Source organism: Quercus suber, unplaced genomic scaffold (assembly GCF_002906115.3).
Source record: "Quercus suber isolate HL8 unplaced genomic scaffold, Cork oak 2.0 scaffold_109, whole genome shotgun sequence".
NCBI classification, from domain to species: Eukaryota; Viridiplantae; Streptophyta; class Magnoliopsida; order Fagales; family Fagaceae; genus Quercus; species Quercus suber.
In genome coordinates, this window is record NW_027069574.1 from 1,153,287 (window position 1) to 1,168,014 (window position 14,728).

A 14,728-nucleotide genomic window follows, 5' to 3' on the forward strand; every position below is an offset into this window, starting at 1 on the left:
TACCTATCAAAAGGTTGATAAATGTTAAGTGTATTGATTCTCTTAATTAGTTAAAATTGCAATTAGTATTGACATGCACCAAATCTAAAGGGCTACAACTCATTTAAGCCAAAATTTATGCATCACAGTCGTGGTCTTGACTCTTGAGATCAAATACTAGGTAAAAGGTGAGTACTGAATCACTACTGAATAAAGAGGGAAGAGAGATAAAGAGGGGGGAGGGCCACTCTATAACTTAATGGCTCTCAATGAACACAGGTATGAAGCCTAATTGCCTTCAAACAAACAAGAGAATGGAAAATATTCTAATTTTCTTTCACACAATATCTGAAAGTATTTGGTACATTACATTCTCATCATTCATCAACATTTGTTTCTGTTCATGAACGGCTCATGTTTTAGGGTCATGGTCAAAGGTCACATCACCAATCACCATCACTTTGATCAATGCTTTCTCAGCATTTTCTGCTTGTGGCTGGCTACATACACCATTTTATGTATATAGTTGGTCAAGTTCTACCTAATTGACAAGCCATTATAGAACATCCAAAATTTTCTTTCACACAATATTTGAAAGTATTTGGTACATTACATTCTCATCATTCATCAACATTTGTTTCTGTTCATGAACGGCTCATGTTTTAGGGTCATCGTCAAAGGTCACATCACCAATCACCATCACTTTGATCAATGCTTTCTCAGCATTTTCTGCTTGTGGCTGGCTACATACACCATTTTATGTATATAGTTGGTCAAGTTCTACCTAATTGACAAGCCATTATAGAACATCCACGAAGGATTTAATGAATAAGAAATCAATAATTTTCTGGTTTGAGGGCCAGTGCTGAAACATGATTGGATAAAAGAACAAATAAACAGATTGAGTTTAGGTGCAATGCCCTAAGTATTACACATGATGCAATTGATATGAATGGTTGAGATTTAAAGTTGCAAAAAAGTGTCTTTAAATCTCAACCATTAAATATATAAAAAAAAAATAGTAAAAGTAAAATAGTAAATAAAAAAAAACGTTGTTAGAGGATTGAGGTGAATTGCACCGGATCTCAATCCCAAACAAATTAACTGTGCGGGCACCCACTCTGACACAAACAGATCAGTCAACTTAAGAGAAAGATAAAGAGACACCAGACTAAAGAATAAGGCTTTTATGCATCCTATAAGCAAATTTGTAATTTCATTACAAAAATGAATAAGCAGGGCAACCAATTAGGTTAAAAACCCATCTGATCATCAGTTCCCTCCAAGCAGTGTGAGGATCTCGTCTACAGGCCCAATTGTCCAACTCACTGAAATAAAGCAAAGGGCTTCAACGAGACATTATTTGAGACAGCAAATTGATTCTACTAGCTCTGCACACCTCTCATACCCAAGATTTGGAATAGGATTCTTTTTGCTGAAAATTTTTTGTTCTCAGATCAATCCTTCCCACAGCACCTTCATAAAAATATAAATATAAAATGTGAAGGAACAAGCTGGGCACTACATTAATAGGAGACACAAAATATGTCTAAGCTACAAAATTATTTCTTATCTTTCAACAAAAACTTGAACATATGCCCTATGAAACAGAATTTGGCTGCCATTACTTTAATCACTGAGTTTAAGAGGAACTCAAGCTGAAAATGAGTATACTGACAGGAAATAACAAAACATACTAAGATTATGGGAGAATTGAGTTGTTCCTCCTTCACCTTCCATAAGGAGAGGTTTGAGGCCCAACCCATGGTAGAAAAAAAGGTTTTTAAAGTTATGGGAGATCTACCTCTAGTTGCGTAACTTACTATGGCAATTTGAGTAAAGAAAAGTGATTGACCTTGAAACATTATCTGTTTAGTGCAAACCCCGATCCTTGATAGCCAAAAGTTTTTCTCAGCTGATTAAATAGCTTGCAATAACTTATGAACAGCACACTCAGCTATAGAAAGCCAAGAATTCCAAAGTATGAAGTGCTTATCAACTTCAAAACACTATCTATTAAATGAACCCTTATCCTTGATAGTCACAAGTTTTTCTCAGCTGATTAACTAGCTTGTGACAACTTATGAACAGCACACTCAGCTATAGAAAGCCATGAATTCCAAAGTATCAAGTCAAATTACTTGGTTTCTATTTATTACAGAAGAATTACAAGCATGAAAAGAGTTGCAATTCACAAAATTTACATATAATTATAGTGTAAAAAAATTTGAAGGAATAATATGCATTATTTTTCATGAGAGAATCAGGTGAACTGTGAAAGGAAAAACCTATGTGATAGTCTATCCCGTATACCAGTAAAATATACTGTGCTTCAAGCCAAATTATATAAGAGTAGAAAAGATTACTAAAAAGTTCAACCACATAAAATGTAACGTTTGTCTTATAAATAAAAAACCGAAAGTGTACCTTTTGTATCTTTTCTTGGAACCGCAAGGGCATAGCGCATTTCTACTGATTTGCCCACTCTTGGCCAAATTAGACCTGGCAATATCCAATGGTGTTGAACCCATCAGTTTTTGCACCTACAGAGCATAACATACAAATAGTCGTAAGTGTATTTTTAATTTGCATTTCTAAGGAAAGATCAAGAAATTGAACCAGCCCCTCAACCAGCAAACAGAAAGGAATTAACATGCATGTATTCTACATTCTACACAACCAAGTGGTGTATAGATTTGCATGCCTACAGTCTGGTTCTGCATGGACCTGGGGCAGTAAATGGCACAGAGGTGTGTGATCAAAAAGGATATAGGCCCTACCAAGAGAGACAGAGACAGAGAGGGAGAAGCCTACATAAAGGGTTTACCATAATTTATCCCATCAAGGATTAAATAGAATTACACCCACACCCCCATCTTTTTCCTCATTTTTGGGTAAAATCCTTCATACAGCCAACATATAAAAATCCACTCAATTTAATAGAATCAATCATAGTGTTGCAACCCATGTATACATCCCATATTCTTGGGTACACTTTTTCCATTCTCAATCAACAAGATCCTTACTTTAGAAATAAAAAAAATAGAGACAAACATACTACTCCCCTAATCTGGGACTACTATTTTCTCCACTGGTGCAAGAAAAACATATGCCTTGTCAAGGAAGCGGGTAATTAACCAGAAAGTAGTAAGTGCTATACATCCCTCCAAAGACTAGAATACAATAACACACTTATGTACTGCCATGCAAATGCTTAAAAGTGTACTATTCAAGTTTACCCGATCTAAAACAAGCTTAAAACAGAATTAGACATCTCAATTAGTAATTTTACAAATAGTAGACAGGTAATGAGGTTTCTATCATTCATATGCATGAAATATTCACAAATCCACAAAACTAGAACACTTTGGCAGAAGAAAATAAAACAAGCCAAGAGAAATTTACCTCAGCAATGTTCTTCGGCATTGGTTTCCCTTCTTCTTTTAACTTCTCTAGCTTCTTTTGTGCCTCTTTGGCCCATGTAAACTTCGCAAGTGCATTCTCTACATCTGCCACCGTGCAATTACAATGCTTTGCTGCTTCTTGTTTTTGACTGCTTTGAATATTCTACACATCAAGAGACCTAAAACCAAAATGAGGAGATTTGCCCCAAAAAATCACCAAAGAAATAAAGAACCATTATAGGACTTTCCTAGATGAAAATACTTCAGCAGTATTCTTCAAATAATGTGGTTTTTTTCAGCTCTATAAGTCATAGTTTAATTGGTCAAAGGTCCCACGGTGGAAATATTGGCGGTAGAGAATCATTCGGCATTATTATTGATAGGACCATGTGATGAAATTCATGGACTATATTCAAGTGTTGTTGGCATACTAAATACTAAGCTCTGAGAAGGAAAAGTACATGTTATATTTTAAGATAAAGAGAAAGGATCTCCATAACTAACCAGAAAAAATCAAGAACCTCCCTAATATTTAGAATTTAAAATACCAAGGAATCCATAAGAACAAGACACGCTTGAGTCTATTTTGTTTAACACAAGAAATCCAAGACAAATCAATGATTTTCATAACTACACCCATTTGAGTTTTCTTTTTCACGATGAAGTTCAAACATCTTGCACTAATACACCTATGAATATCTATTGTATTGTAGTATCTTTTTCTTCCTTGTGCCCATGGCTACACCTTGTACAATGAAAAGAAAATTTAGCTTACACCTACTTCAAAATTTATTGTCGTAATATCATTCCTATGTTTCTGTAAGCACAAAATATGCATTTTAAAAAAATGAATCAAAGGGTGTGAAAGAACTATATTGGATCTGAAGTTGACACTCCACAGATCCTTGTTTGAATGGATGATTGTTTCAAGCTTGTTTTCTTTTCCTAAACATTTAGATTTGGTTGATCATTGCAATTATAGAATTTAATCATGGGCGTACCTATTGTGTACTTCCTGTGTACTTGGACTATGCCATTCTTTTGATTGAATAAACAATCTTTTTTTATGTATAAAGTTTATATAAAATAAAATAAAAAGAATCAAATGGAAAAACCAACATCTCCAGTAGAATCGAAGCCTCCAAGATATCGAAGTATAGCTTCCTGTTTCTCAAAAGCATCAGCAAATGTTGCTTCACTGCTTCGTCCCACTATATACTGCTTGAATGTCCCTATCCTTCTCGCATTCTTCAACTCATCTGCAAACCCTGCAATCAAACAAACAATAACATTAATTTATGACAAAATTAACAACAACAACAACAACAAAAACAACAACAACTTATAACCAATGAACATAATCTACAAACAACTTAGTACTACTGAACATAATGTACAGAGTACTACCAAAAAAAAGAAAAAACAACAACAACAACAACTTAGTACTACTGATCATAATGTACAGTACTTCTACAAATTAATAACTAAAAAAGAACAAAAGGGTTTGACTGTTTAAGACAAAAGGTTCAAAATTTGAAGAAAACAACTACTACAGCAACAAATTTGACACCCAAAAATATAAAAACTACAACTAAAACTATAACCAATTATTACTAATGGATTAAAAAAATGGCAAAGATGCAAAATTTGAAAGAAATAAAGCCCAAAATGCCCATTTTGCACCAAAAGAGCAAAAGGGTAAGATCAAAAATCAACAAAAAAGTGAAGCACAGAAAGAAGAGAGATTTCAGCTAAGCAAAGAGTAGAACAGCTTTAGAGTGACAGGGCGGTGAGGTGGGAGACTCACGAAGGAGAGTGAATGCATCGGAGCTGATTTGGGGTCCTCCTTCTGGACCTGTAGTGGTCTTCTTCTTCTGCCCAGTGAAGACCCCTTTGACCTTGTCCACCCATGAGTTGTGGAGCTGTGAGGTGGAGGAGATCAAGCGGTGCTGTGACGGAGTTAGGTGACGGTAGTTTAAGGTGGAAGAAGAGGAAGTGAAGAATGAGAAGGTGGTGGACAATTTGTTGGTTAGGATTCGTGAAGAAGGCATTTTCTTCTTTGGGTTTTGGTATTTGGGTTAGGGTTTAAACTTATCAAGGGTTTTAGAGTGGATTTGCAATTGATCTTTGACAGAGAGAGTGAAAGGGCTCATTAATTCACCACATTATAGTTTATGGCATAAATCTAAATGTTTTATCTTCAATTGGCCACATTATCAATCTATAGGATTTTTGAAGGGCTATGATATTATTTATTTATATAAAAAATAAAATAAAATAAGTAAAAAGGGTAAAATCTCTAATAAAAATTTTTGTAACAAAATGACATGTGAATTGGAGTGAAATAATATTCATATGTAATAGGTAGCCACAGTAACCATAAAAATAAATACATGGCGTCATTTTGTTTAAACAATACATGGTCATGGCATCACGTGAAATGGATTTATGATTTAAATTGAAACGGTTTTTAGAGTATACAGTTTAATTTGAAAATTATGAAAATGAGGTTTATTTGAAATTGTTCATAAATTATAGAGTTTAATTTTATTTTTTTTTCTTTCTTTCAATTTAAACCAGGTGGAAAAGATCAATAATCGAGCCAGAGTCAAGACATATACCATTTGGATCCAAATGTATTTGAAGAGAAATATAAATAAAGTTTGCAAATGTAATTTTATTTTTTCTATTGATAAATAAGTTATGATAATCAACCAATGGATTTAAATTTTATTAATACGTGGATTTAAAAATATATTTTACAAATAAATAATCATTTCCAATCTATAGCATCACAAAGTTCTTTGTTAGAGCAAATATTTGAGCTCAACTATATGTATTTTTAAAATTCATATAAGCTTTTACCAAAAAAAAAATAATTCATATAAGCAATTTAGTTTTAAAAAAACTAAAAGGTCTTCAGATTCTCAGAAGGCCCCTGCTTTAGCTAATAAGATTCTATGATATTTTGGACAAGTACAAGCTTCTGCGACCAAATTTGAAGCTTTAAGTACACAAGGTTCCTCCACCCAACTTCATTTACATTCTTCTTCTTCTTCTTCTTTTTAAGTGACACTCAACTCCCTATTTACTAATAGCCTCTAAAGATTTTGAAACAAAATATTTAGAGTACTTTGTAACCCTGCCTTACCTCTGTCTTTTTACATTGAACCATCTGATTGCCTTGTTTTTAGATAATATTATACACAACAATAAGCACAACCATGAAACTAAAGAAGATGAAGAATTAGAAGGAAAAGAATAAGTTAACACATCTCTAGTAGCCATTACATAACATGACAATCCCGTATACCTACAATGTTACAATGAACCCTTTGCCGCTCAAAAATACAAAACAGGTTCAATTTTGCACTTAAGCTAATGATCCATTCAAATGGAGACCATCTCTTCCACACAAATTTGTCAACAGGAGATTGGAGACTCAATATTTCTGGTTGCAATAATTTGTGATCATTGAAGGCTCTGATACCTGCTTCCAAATCATGAACTAAATCACAGAAAGAATCAGATCCAAAAAGAACTATTCCTTTGACCGCCTAAACCCAAACCAGATCTCATAGTGATTGAAAAGCAAGCTATCATGTGTATGCTTTCCAATATACTCAAGTCCCAAACTCGTAAGCCGCTTTGTACACTCCTCTCCTCCCATCCGGGAACAGAACTTTATGTTATGTGACACATATATTCGCCCATCATAAGGTTTCAATTTACTTGCTAACCTCTCCAGTCCGACCCACACAAGCTTATCAGGCATATGAAGAAAGACAGCACTAGCATAGATCAAATCATACACAGCTCCTGAACCAAACATGGTGAAATCCATGTCCTCACCTTTCACAATCAAAGGGCGCTTGTATAGGAGCCCTTGGGAAGGAAGCTCATATCGAAATGCAGCCATCAGAGAGAGCTCATCTCTTTCAAGACAATGGAAGTGCTCAGGATTGAGATAGCGAATGAAATGCAAGCCAACTCGGAGGGTGCCACAGCCAATCTCAAGGACACGTGAGTCAGGCGTGAGGTGGCTGGATTCAGCAAGGAACTCAAACACATCTCGCCCGCCTGCCCAGGGCTCTCCATAGTTGCTGTGATGCTCCTCAACAAGAAGCTCACCAGGACATGGGAAGGCTGTGTGGTTGTTTGCCTCAGGTTCTTCATAATGCGATATGCCTTTGAATCTGGGAAGGAGAATTTGTTCATAATCTTGACAAAGACATTCATAAAAATAAATAAAAACTGAAATGCAGAAACTCAACTATGTATATCAAAAAGATAAATCTACACATACTACATAGCCTTCAAATAAAAGCTGAAATTATAATGTTGCAAGAAGTGTCCAAATAAATGCATAAGACAGAACCGGCATTAAATTGATTGATGAAGTGTCCCTAAATGTGATTTTCCAATAACACTAAATAGAAAGGAAGCAAAAGCTTCTAATCATATGCTTCCAATTGTGTTTGTTTTCCTGTGGTCCTACTGATCATAGTTTCTAAACTATAGTCTACCGATAATTTTTGCACTTCTCAGAAAGCAAATGATTCATTGGCCTACTTGACACTAACACCCATCCAACCCCACCCCCACCTAACCTGAGTCAAGGGGCACAAGCATTTGCCAAGCCCCAGAACAGCATAAAAACAAAGCATGTAAGTTAGACCAACCCAATAAAAGGAGAAACATTTAACAAATTCCATGGAAACTTCCATCACGATTCTGAAACCAGTATCAACGAATGGCAGATACAATGCCTACAGGCTCTAATCCCCTGTATCCGTGTATTCCAAACAAAAAAATGTGTGTGAACTCAAAGAGCTGATTCAACAAAAGCAAAGCATAGATCTAGAAGTGAATACACCAAAGCTTAATTATAACTTCCAATAAACACATTGAACAATGCAGAATGTTCCAGAAAAGTTCCCCCAAATTTTCTTGCATTTCTTCTCAGTTTCCCACTCTCCCCCACTCCCCCTTTTCCCCTCCATGCTATTAAAATCCATCATACACAACCGACATTTCTTATTGACCATTTCCCCACCCCTTTTTCCCTCGTTTGCATTCTTCCTCCCACAAACCACCACCATCTAAAACTTTCACCCCAAACCCCCAAATCACACAGTTCCAAACCTAACTCCCCCACTGCCCACCACATTAACCAAAACACCACAAACAAACCAACTCAGTTCCGCTCACTCTAATCTCAGACATTCCACACTCGCATAAAGAAAGACCACACTTCGGCAACGACTAATCCCAATTCTAAAACAAACACATGATGCACACAGAAAATATAAACACACAACACTCAAATCCTAATTAAGAGAGCAATACATAAATAAACAAATAGACTCATAAACACATAGATAAACAAATATGCCACATACCCATATCACAACTACACACAAATTTTAAAACTGCACATTTGAATTCACACTTACAAGTTAAAACAACACACACCCATTTCAACACATTCATAAAAACACACATACATACATATAGAAACAAATTCATAAACTACAAAGATAGAGAGAATGTACAAACTGTTCGAGATCTTGGAGTTGCTGGGCTCTGGTGCGGGGGTTAATTCCTTTGCGTAGCACATTATCCTGCATATGAAGGCCGTTCAATCGGATCTGATCCTTCACCCACTCCACATCCTCTTTGGTCGTGGACACGGCGACACGGCCAGCACCACCACCAGCATCAGCGTCAGAGAGGGACACGGGGACACGGGGTTCGGCGGTGGAACCGGACACGGGAGAAGTGTTGATATTAATATTAGAGGGACAAGAGCATGAGGAAAGAGAAGACAAAAGGAAGACCAAGAAAATAGCGGCAACCGAGGCTGCTAGTACGAGAACTGGTACTGTTATCACTATGCCCTTCGGTGTCGTCGATGATGTGAGGGCCATGCGTCTCTCTCTCTCTCTCTCTCTCTCTCTCTCTCTCAACTGTAATTTGAGCACAAACTCCAGAGGCCTGTTTGGTACTTCGTTTTATTAGGTACAGTTTTAATGTTTTTTATAGTTTAAGAATAGTTGTTTTTTTAAAGATAATAAAGGCTGTTTAGTTCGGTTAGTTAAACAACAGTTTTCAATATTTAAACATTATAATATTTATTTTCACAATATTTTTTAGCTCATACATATTTTAATCTTTTTTTTTTAACCAGCACCTATTGCACTGTTTATGGGACAGTGCAAATAGGCAAATAAACAATATTTTGGTGTGAACAGTAATCCAGAAATTATTTTTTTATTGTTTTCAATTTTCTATTTTCTGCAAAATAAGCGGTATCTAAACATGCTCTAAATGGCCCTAGGTTTTTTTAATTAAAAGAATAATCATTACTTTTTTACTAACATTTTGAAAAATTATAAAATTAGAAGAAGGAGAAATGTTGTTTGATCTATCTGTCCCACATAATATTTTGTTAGTAGCTAGCATTTTAATGAAATAAAGTCAAGGTTAGTATTTAATTTTCATAAAACATCCAAATAGGAAATATTCATGTTAATTTATGACATTTTATTTATTGATGGGAAGGAAGAGTGAAATACAAGTATAACACAATTTAGTCAATTATCAAATAGGAAAAATATCATTCAATAACAATACTTTGATAATAATATATTCATTGATCTTACATGTTTTTTTTTTTTAAGAATACATTTGTAAGGACCAGATTTGAGTCCCTACCCTAAAAGGTAGATGGACTTAGGTCCAAAAAGTCCAAAACAGTGAATTTGTAGAGTGGGTTGGAAAACTGGGCCTTAGTAAATCAAACAACCACTAAAGTGGATTCAGATGACAAGAAAATGAAAATAGACAAGTTTATACTGAAGAAAATCGTCCTTGGCAAAGTTCGAGGAGATCTGTTCTTATATATTTCTCTCAAGTTTGGTTACAAATGCAATTCTTAATACATTCTTTTTCTCTTAATTTCTCGATCCCCTCCTCCCATTGCTTCCTTCTTCTTTTATACTTCATTCTCCTTTCATCTTTACCCTCCATGTACAGACCAAATGGTTAGTGTTGATACTTGTCCCATCAGTACCTTTATAAAGTCTTTATGTAGTAGCTGTAAGGCTGAAAACCATTGTTCAGGTATCACCTCCACATTAATGCGGTTAGAGAGTTAGCTGCAGAGCATTTAATACGGTGATAACAACTTTTTCCTTAGATATTTTAGGACTCCCCCCTGTCCTATGTTTCTGCAATGCTTATTCGTGCCAACAGAACTTCCTGGAACGTTCCCCTAGACGGCAAATCACCTATTTGGACCTCGGATATGGTTAGCCGAGGAGGCATTCATCCTCGACCCACCCTCCTGGGCCATTATGATCAAAACTAACTTCTTCATTTACTAACACGGACTCCTTTGACAATGTTTACTCCTCGGACGGCCTCTCATCTCCGGCTTGGGCCTCAAGCCCAATATATACATAGATAATGAGCTCCTGGACCTAATACCCCTACAACATTCATCTTACATGATAATAAAGTTCATCATAAAGTTAAATTAATAAAAATTAGGAGAAAAACAAATATATTACTTATAGGTGATGAATAATTTATATGACTGACATTTTTTTTACCTTTTCACTTTTAAAAAAAAATTAGGAATATCATATTTATATCATGAATGAGTAGGTTATAATTACAATTACATTAAAAAAAATTAAGATTACAATAATATTTTACTTTTAAAAAAGTAAAAATAGAACTATAAACAGATAGCTTGTGTATAACAAAATCAATGTACCAAACAGACACATATGATGCTTTTTTTCTTTTTCTTTTCTTTTTTTTTTTTCTTTTTGTACATCATGAGAGACTAACGTAGATTTTTTTTAATTTTTTTGGATAGGAGACAGAGATTTATTTATCCAGTTTGAATGGGTGGAACGACAACGTTACAGAGGATAACATTATTAATTGTATAATTTTTATAATAATATTTTTTCCTTTGGAGATGTGTTGTTTCTACTGGTAGACGGATGTCGCGGACGCTGTCGTTTTGAGCATCCAAGGTGGGATGCACATGGTGGGACTTGGGAATGGTTGGGAGTGTGAGTGTCTTGCTTGTTTACCTTGGGATCTAGTTCTTTTTTCTTGTATTTTATTTCAAAAACAAAATTTTGCTCTAAACTGATTTGATTTGAAGTTGTCATTTTCAACTTATTACTTAGCAATTTTATGAAATTCGTTATTAAAGTTATCTAATTAAAATTACATATGGATAGTCTATTCAATCGTCACATTATAAATTAGAAAAATTTAACTCCAAATCATTTTGGTGCTAAACTTTTTTATTATATTAATAGATTTAGATGATTTTTGATAAATTTAGGTAGTATAACTTCTTCTTTTTTATATAATTCAATAGTTACAATGGGAAGGTTAATTTAATTTAAATTCTAGATGTCTCAGTTGGAAATACTCAAATGTGCCAACCAATTGAGATACAAAACTCTTAACTAGATACATTTTTAACCTAAACCCAGTATATGAGTGTGGGGTTCAAAAACACAATAACGGAGGAGCTAGCCTTGTGATTAAGATCAACACAACTAATTTCTAATATATGAGATGTAGAAATCCACAATCGAAAGATTTAAAAGAAGGTTGGAGACAAATATCATCAAATTAAAGGTTTTATATGCAAAAAAAATCGTATTCCCGAGGTATAGATAGGGGTTTTAAAGGATGAATACAAGTAATGACTCTTCTCAATTTCTCTCTCTTGTTCTTCCTTTGGTTTTTTTCTGGATCCCCCTTCCTGTTGTTTTCATCTTCCTTTTATAACCATCTTTCATCATCTTCCAGATGTCCTTCTCTTATTTAGATTTAGGGGGATACTTGTTCCATCAGCACATTCTCCTACCATTTTATATCATGAAAATAGAATTTTAAGGATATTTATACTATTCAGGCCAATCACTCAACATTTAATATAGCTGACATTGGGTAGGGAGAGCTCATTAATGCAAAAGTGACTGTTACATTGGTTTCTACGTGTTCTTCTACGTGTTTCCCAGAGAAGATAGGAGGAGTGTCCTCTGTTAAGCACCTAACCGCTTCTCGGTTGAGTTGTTATTCCTCAAGAAGATTAATTCCTTGGACTACCTCGATAATGGGCCCAAATGATCTCTTCTCAACGGAGGGCTCGTTGGTTATTTACTAGTCTCTAGGCCGGGCCCATTCCAAAGATGGAGCTTCTCAGGATTTTCTCTTCGGGTGCAAGGTCCTTGGGGCAGATTAGGTCCACCCTTCACAATTAGATTTCTCAATAAAATTCAAATGATTTTTGTATTGAATAATAAAATACAAATGTATTATGTATTCAAGAACAATAAATTCAATACAAATATGTGTACTCCAAAAGTTACAAAAACCAGTTTGATTTTTTTTTTCAAAAGATAGAGAGAATGTACAAACTGTTCGAGATCTTGGAGCTGCTGGGCTCTGGTGCGGGGGTTAATTCCTTTGCGGAGCACATTATCCTGCATATGAAGGCCGTTCAATCGGATCTGATCCTTCACCCACTCCACATCCTCTTTGGTCGTGGACACGGCGACACGGCCAGCACCACCACCAGCATCAGCGTCAGAGAGGGACACGGGGACACGGGGTTCGGCGGTGGAACCGGATACGGGAGAAGTGTTGATATTAATATTAGAGGGACAAGAGCATGAGGAAAGAGAAGACAAAAGGAAGACCAAGAAAATAGCGGCAACCGAGGCTGCTAGTACGAGAACTGGTACTGTTATCACTATGCCCTTCGGTGTCGTCGATGATGTGAGAGCCATGGGTCTCTCTCTCTCTGTCTCTGAACTGTAATTTGAGCACAAACTCCAGAGGCCTGTTTGGTACTTCGTTTTATTAGATACAGTTTTAATGTTTTTTTATAGTTTAAGAATAATTGTTTTTTTTTAAGACAATAAAAGCAATTTGGTTCGGTTATTTAAATAACAGTTTTCAATATTTAAACATTACAATATTTATTTTCACAACACTTTTTAGTCCATACATATTTCAGCCATTTTTTTTTTTTAACCAGCGCCTATTGCACTGTTCATGTCCGTAAATAGGCAAATGAACAGTATTTTGGTGTGAACAGTAATTCGGAAATTATTTTTTTATTGTTTTTAGTTTTTTATTTTCTGCAAAATAAGCGGTATCTAAACATGCTCTAAATAGCCCTAGGTTTTTTTTAATTAAAAGAATAATCATTACTTTTTTACTAACTGTGGGAGAGTTTTTTTTGCTCTAAGGAAACTTAGGAGTACGTACCATTAGTTTGGTTAAATAACTATAAACTAATGGTACACTACTCTCTTTACTTCACAGCTTATAAGGCAGCAAGTGGGGAGGTTTTCCTTCGATGTGGAACTCCTAGGACAGCGTCCTAGGAGGTTGCCAAGCATGCCTAGGACGTTATCTAGCATGCCCGAGGTCCTGAGGACCCAAGGACGTTGCAAAGCATGCATAGAACGTTGCCAAGCACGCCTATGGTACCCACACTAACATTTTGAAAAATTATAAAATTAGAAGAAGAAAAAATGTTGTTTGATCTATCTGTCCCACATAATATTTTGTTAATAGCTAGCATTTTAATGAAATAAAGTCAATGTTAGTATTTATTTTCATAAAACATCCAAATAGGAAATATTCATGCTACTTTATGAAATTTTATTTATTGATGGGAAGGAATAGTGAAATACAAGTATAACACAATTTAGTCAATTATCAAATAGGAAAAATATCATTCGATAACAATCCTTTGATAATAATATATTCATTGATCTTACAATTTTTTTTTCTTTAGAATACATTTGTAAGAACTAGATTTGAGTCCCTAACCGAAAAGGTGGATGGATTTAGGTCCAAAAAGTCCAAAACAATGAATTTGTAGAGTGAGTAGAAAACTGGGCCTTAATGAATCAAACAACCACTAAAGTGGATTCAGATGACAAGAAAATGAAAATAGACAAGTTTATACTAAAGAAAATCGTCCTTGGCAAAGTCCGAGGAGATCTATTCTTATATATTTCTCTCAAATTTGGTTACAAATGCAATTCTTGATTGCTACAGTCTTTTTCACTTAATTTCTCGATCCCCTCCTCCCATTGCTTCCTTCTTCTTTTATATTTCATTCTCCTTTCATCTTTACCCTCCACGTACAGACCAAATGGTTAGTGTTGATATTTGTCTCGTCAACACCTTCATAAAGTCTTTATGTAGTAGCTGTAAGGCTGAAAACTATTGTTCAGGTATCACGTCCACATTAATGCGGTTAGAGAGTTAGCTGCAGAGCATTTAAT

General features: G+C 35.0%; 2 protein-coding genes across 3 annotated transcripts; both read right to left on the reverse strand.

The window, feature by feature from the left end:
- Window positions 1–1,151: 1,151 nt before the first annotated feature.
- On the reverse strand, window positions 1,152–5,593 carry LOC111984619 (uncharacterized). Its single transcript, XM_024016271.2, has 5 exons — window positions 5,191–5,593; window positions 4,503–4,651; window positions 3,385–3,546; window positions 2,407–2,522; window positions 1,152–1,455 (listed from the first exon to the last, which is right to left on the reverse strand). Exons 1-5 carry the CDS (start codon window positions 5,432–5,434, stop codon window positions 1,437–1,439), a joined length of 690 nt encoding a protein of 229 aa, XP_023872039.1. The 5' UTR covers window positions 5,435–5,593; the 3' UTR covers window positions 1,152–1,436.
- A 1,037-nt stretch (window positions 5,594–6,630) lies between these two features.
- On the reverse strand, window positions 6,631–13,275 carry LOC111997660 (uncharacterized). Of its 2 annotated transcripts, none has more exons than XM_065775342.1 (2): window positions 12,843–13,275; window positions 6,631–7,579 (listed from the first exon to the last, which is right to left on the reverse strand). In XM_065775342.1, the coding sequence occupies exons 1-2, from the start codon at window positions 13,211–13,213 to the stop codon at window positions 6,925–6,927; spliced, it is 1,026 nt and encodes a 341-aa protein (XP_065631414.1). In that variant the 5' UTR covers window positions 13,214–13,275; the 3' UTR covers window positions 6,631–6,924. The 2 variants fall into 2 exon arrangements, with proteins under 2 accessions (XP_065631414.1, XP_023885544.2); XM_024029776.2 differs by lacking the exon at window positions 12,843–13,275 and adding an exon at window positions 8,943–9,394.
- Between the last annotated feature and the right edge of the window lie 1,453 nt (window positions 13,276–14,728).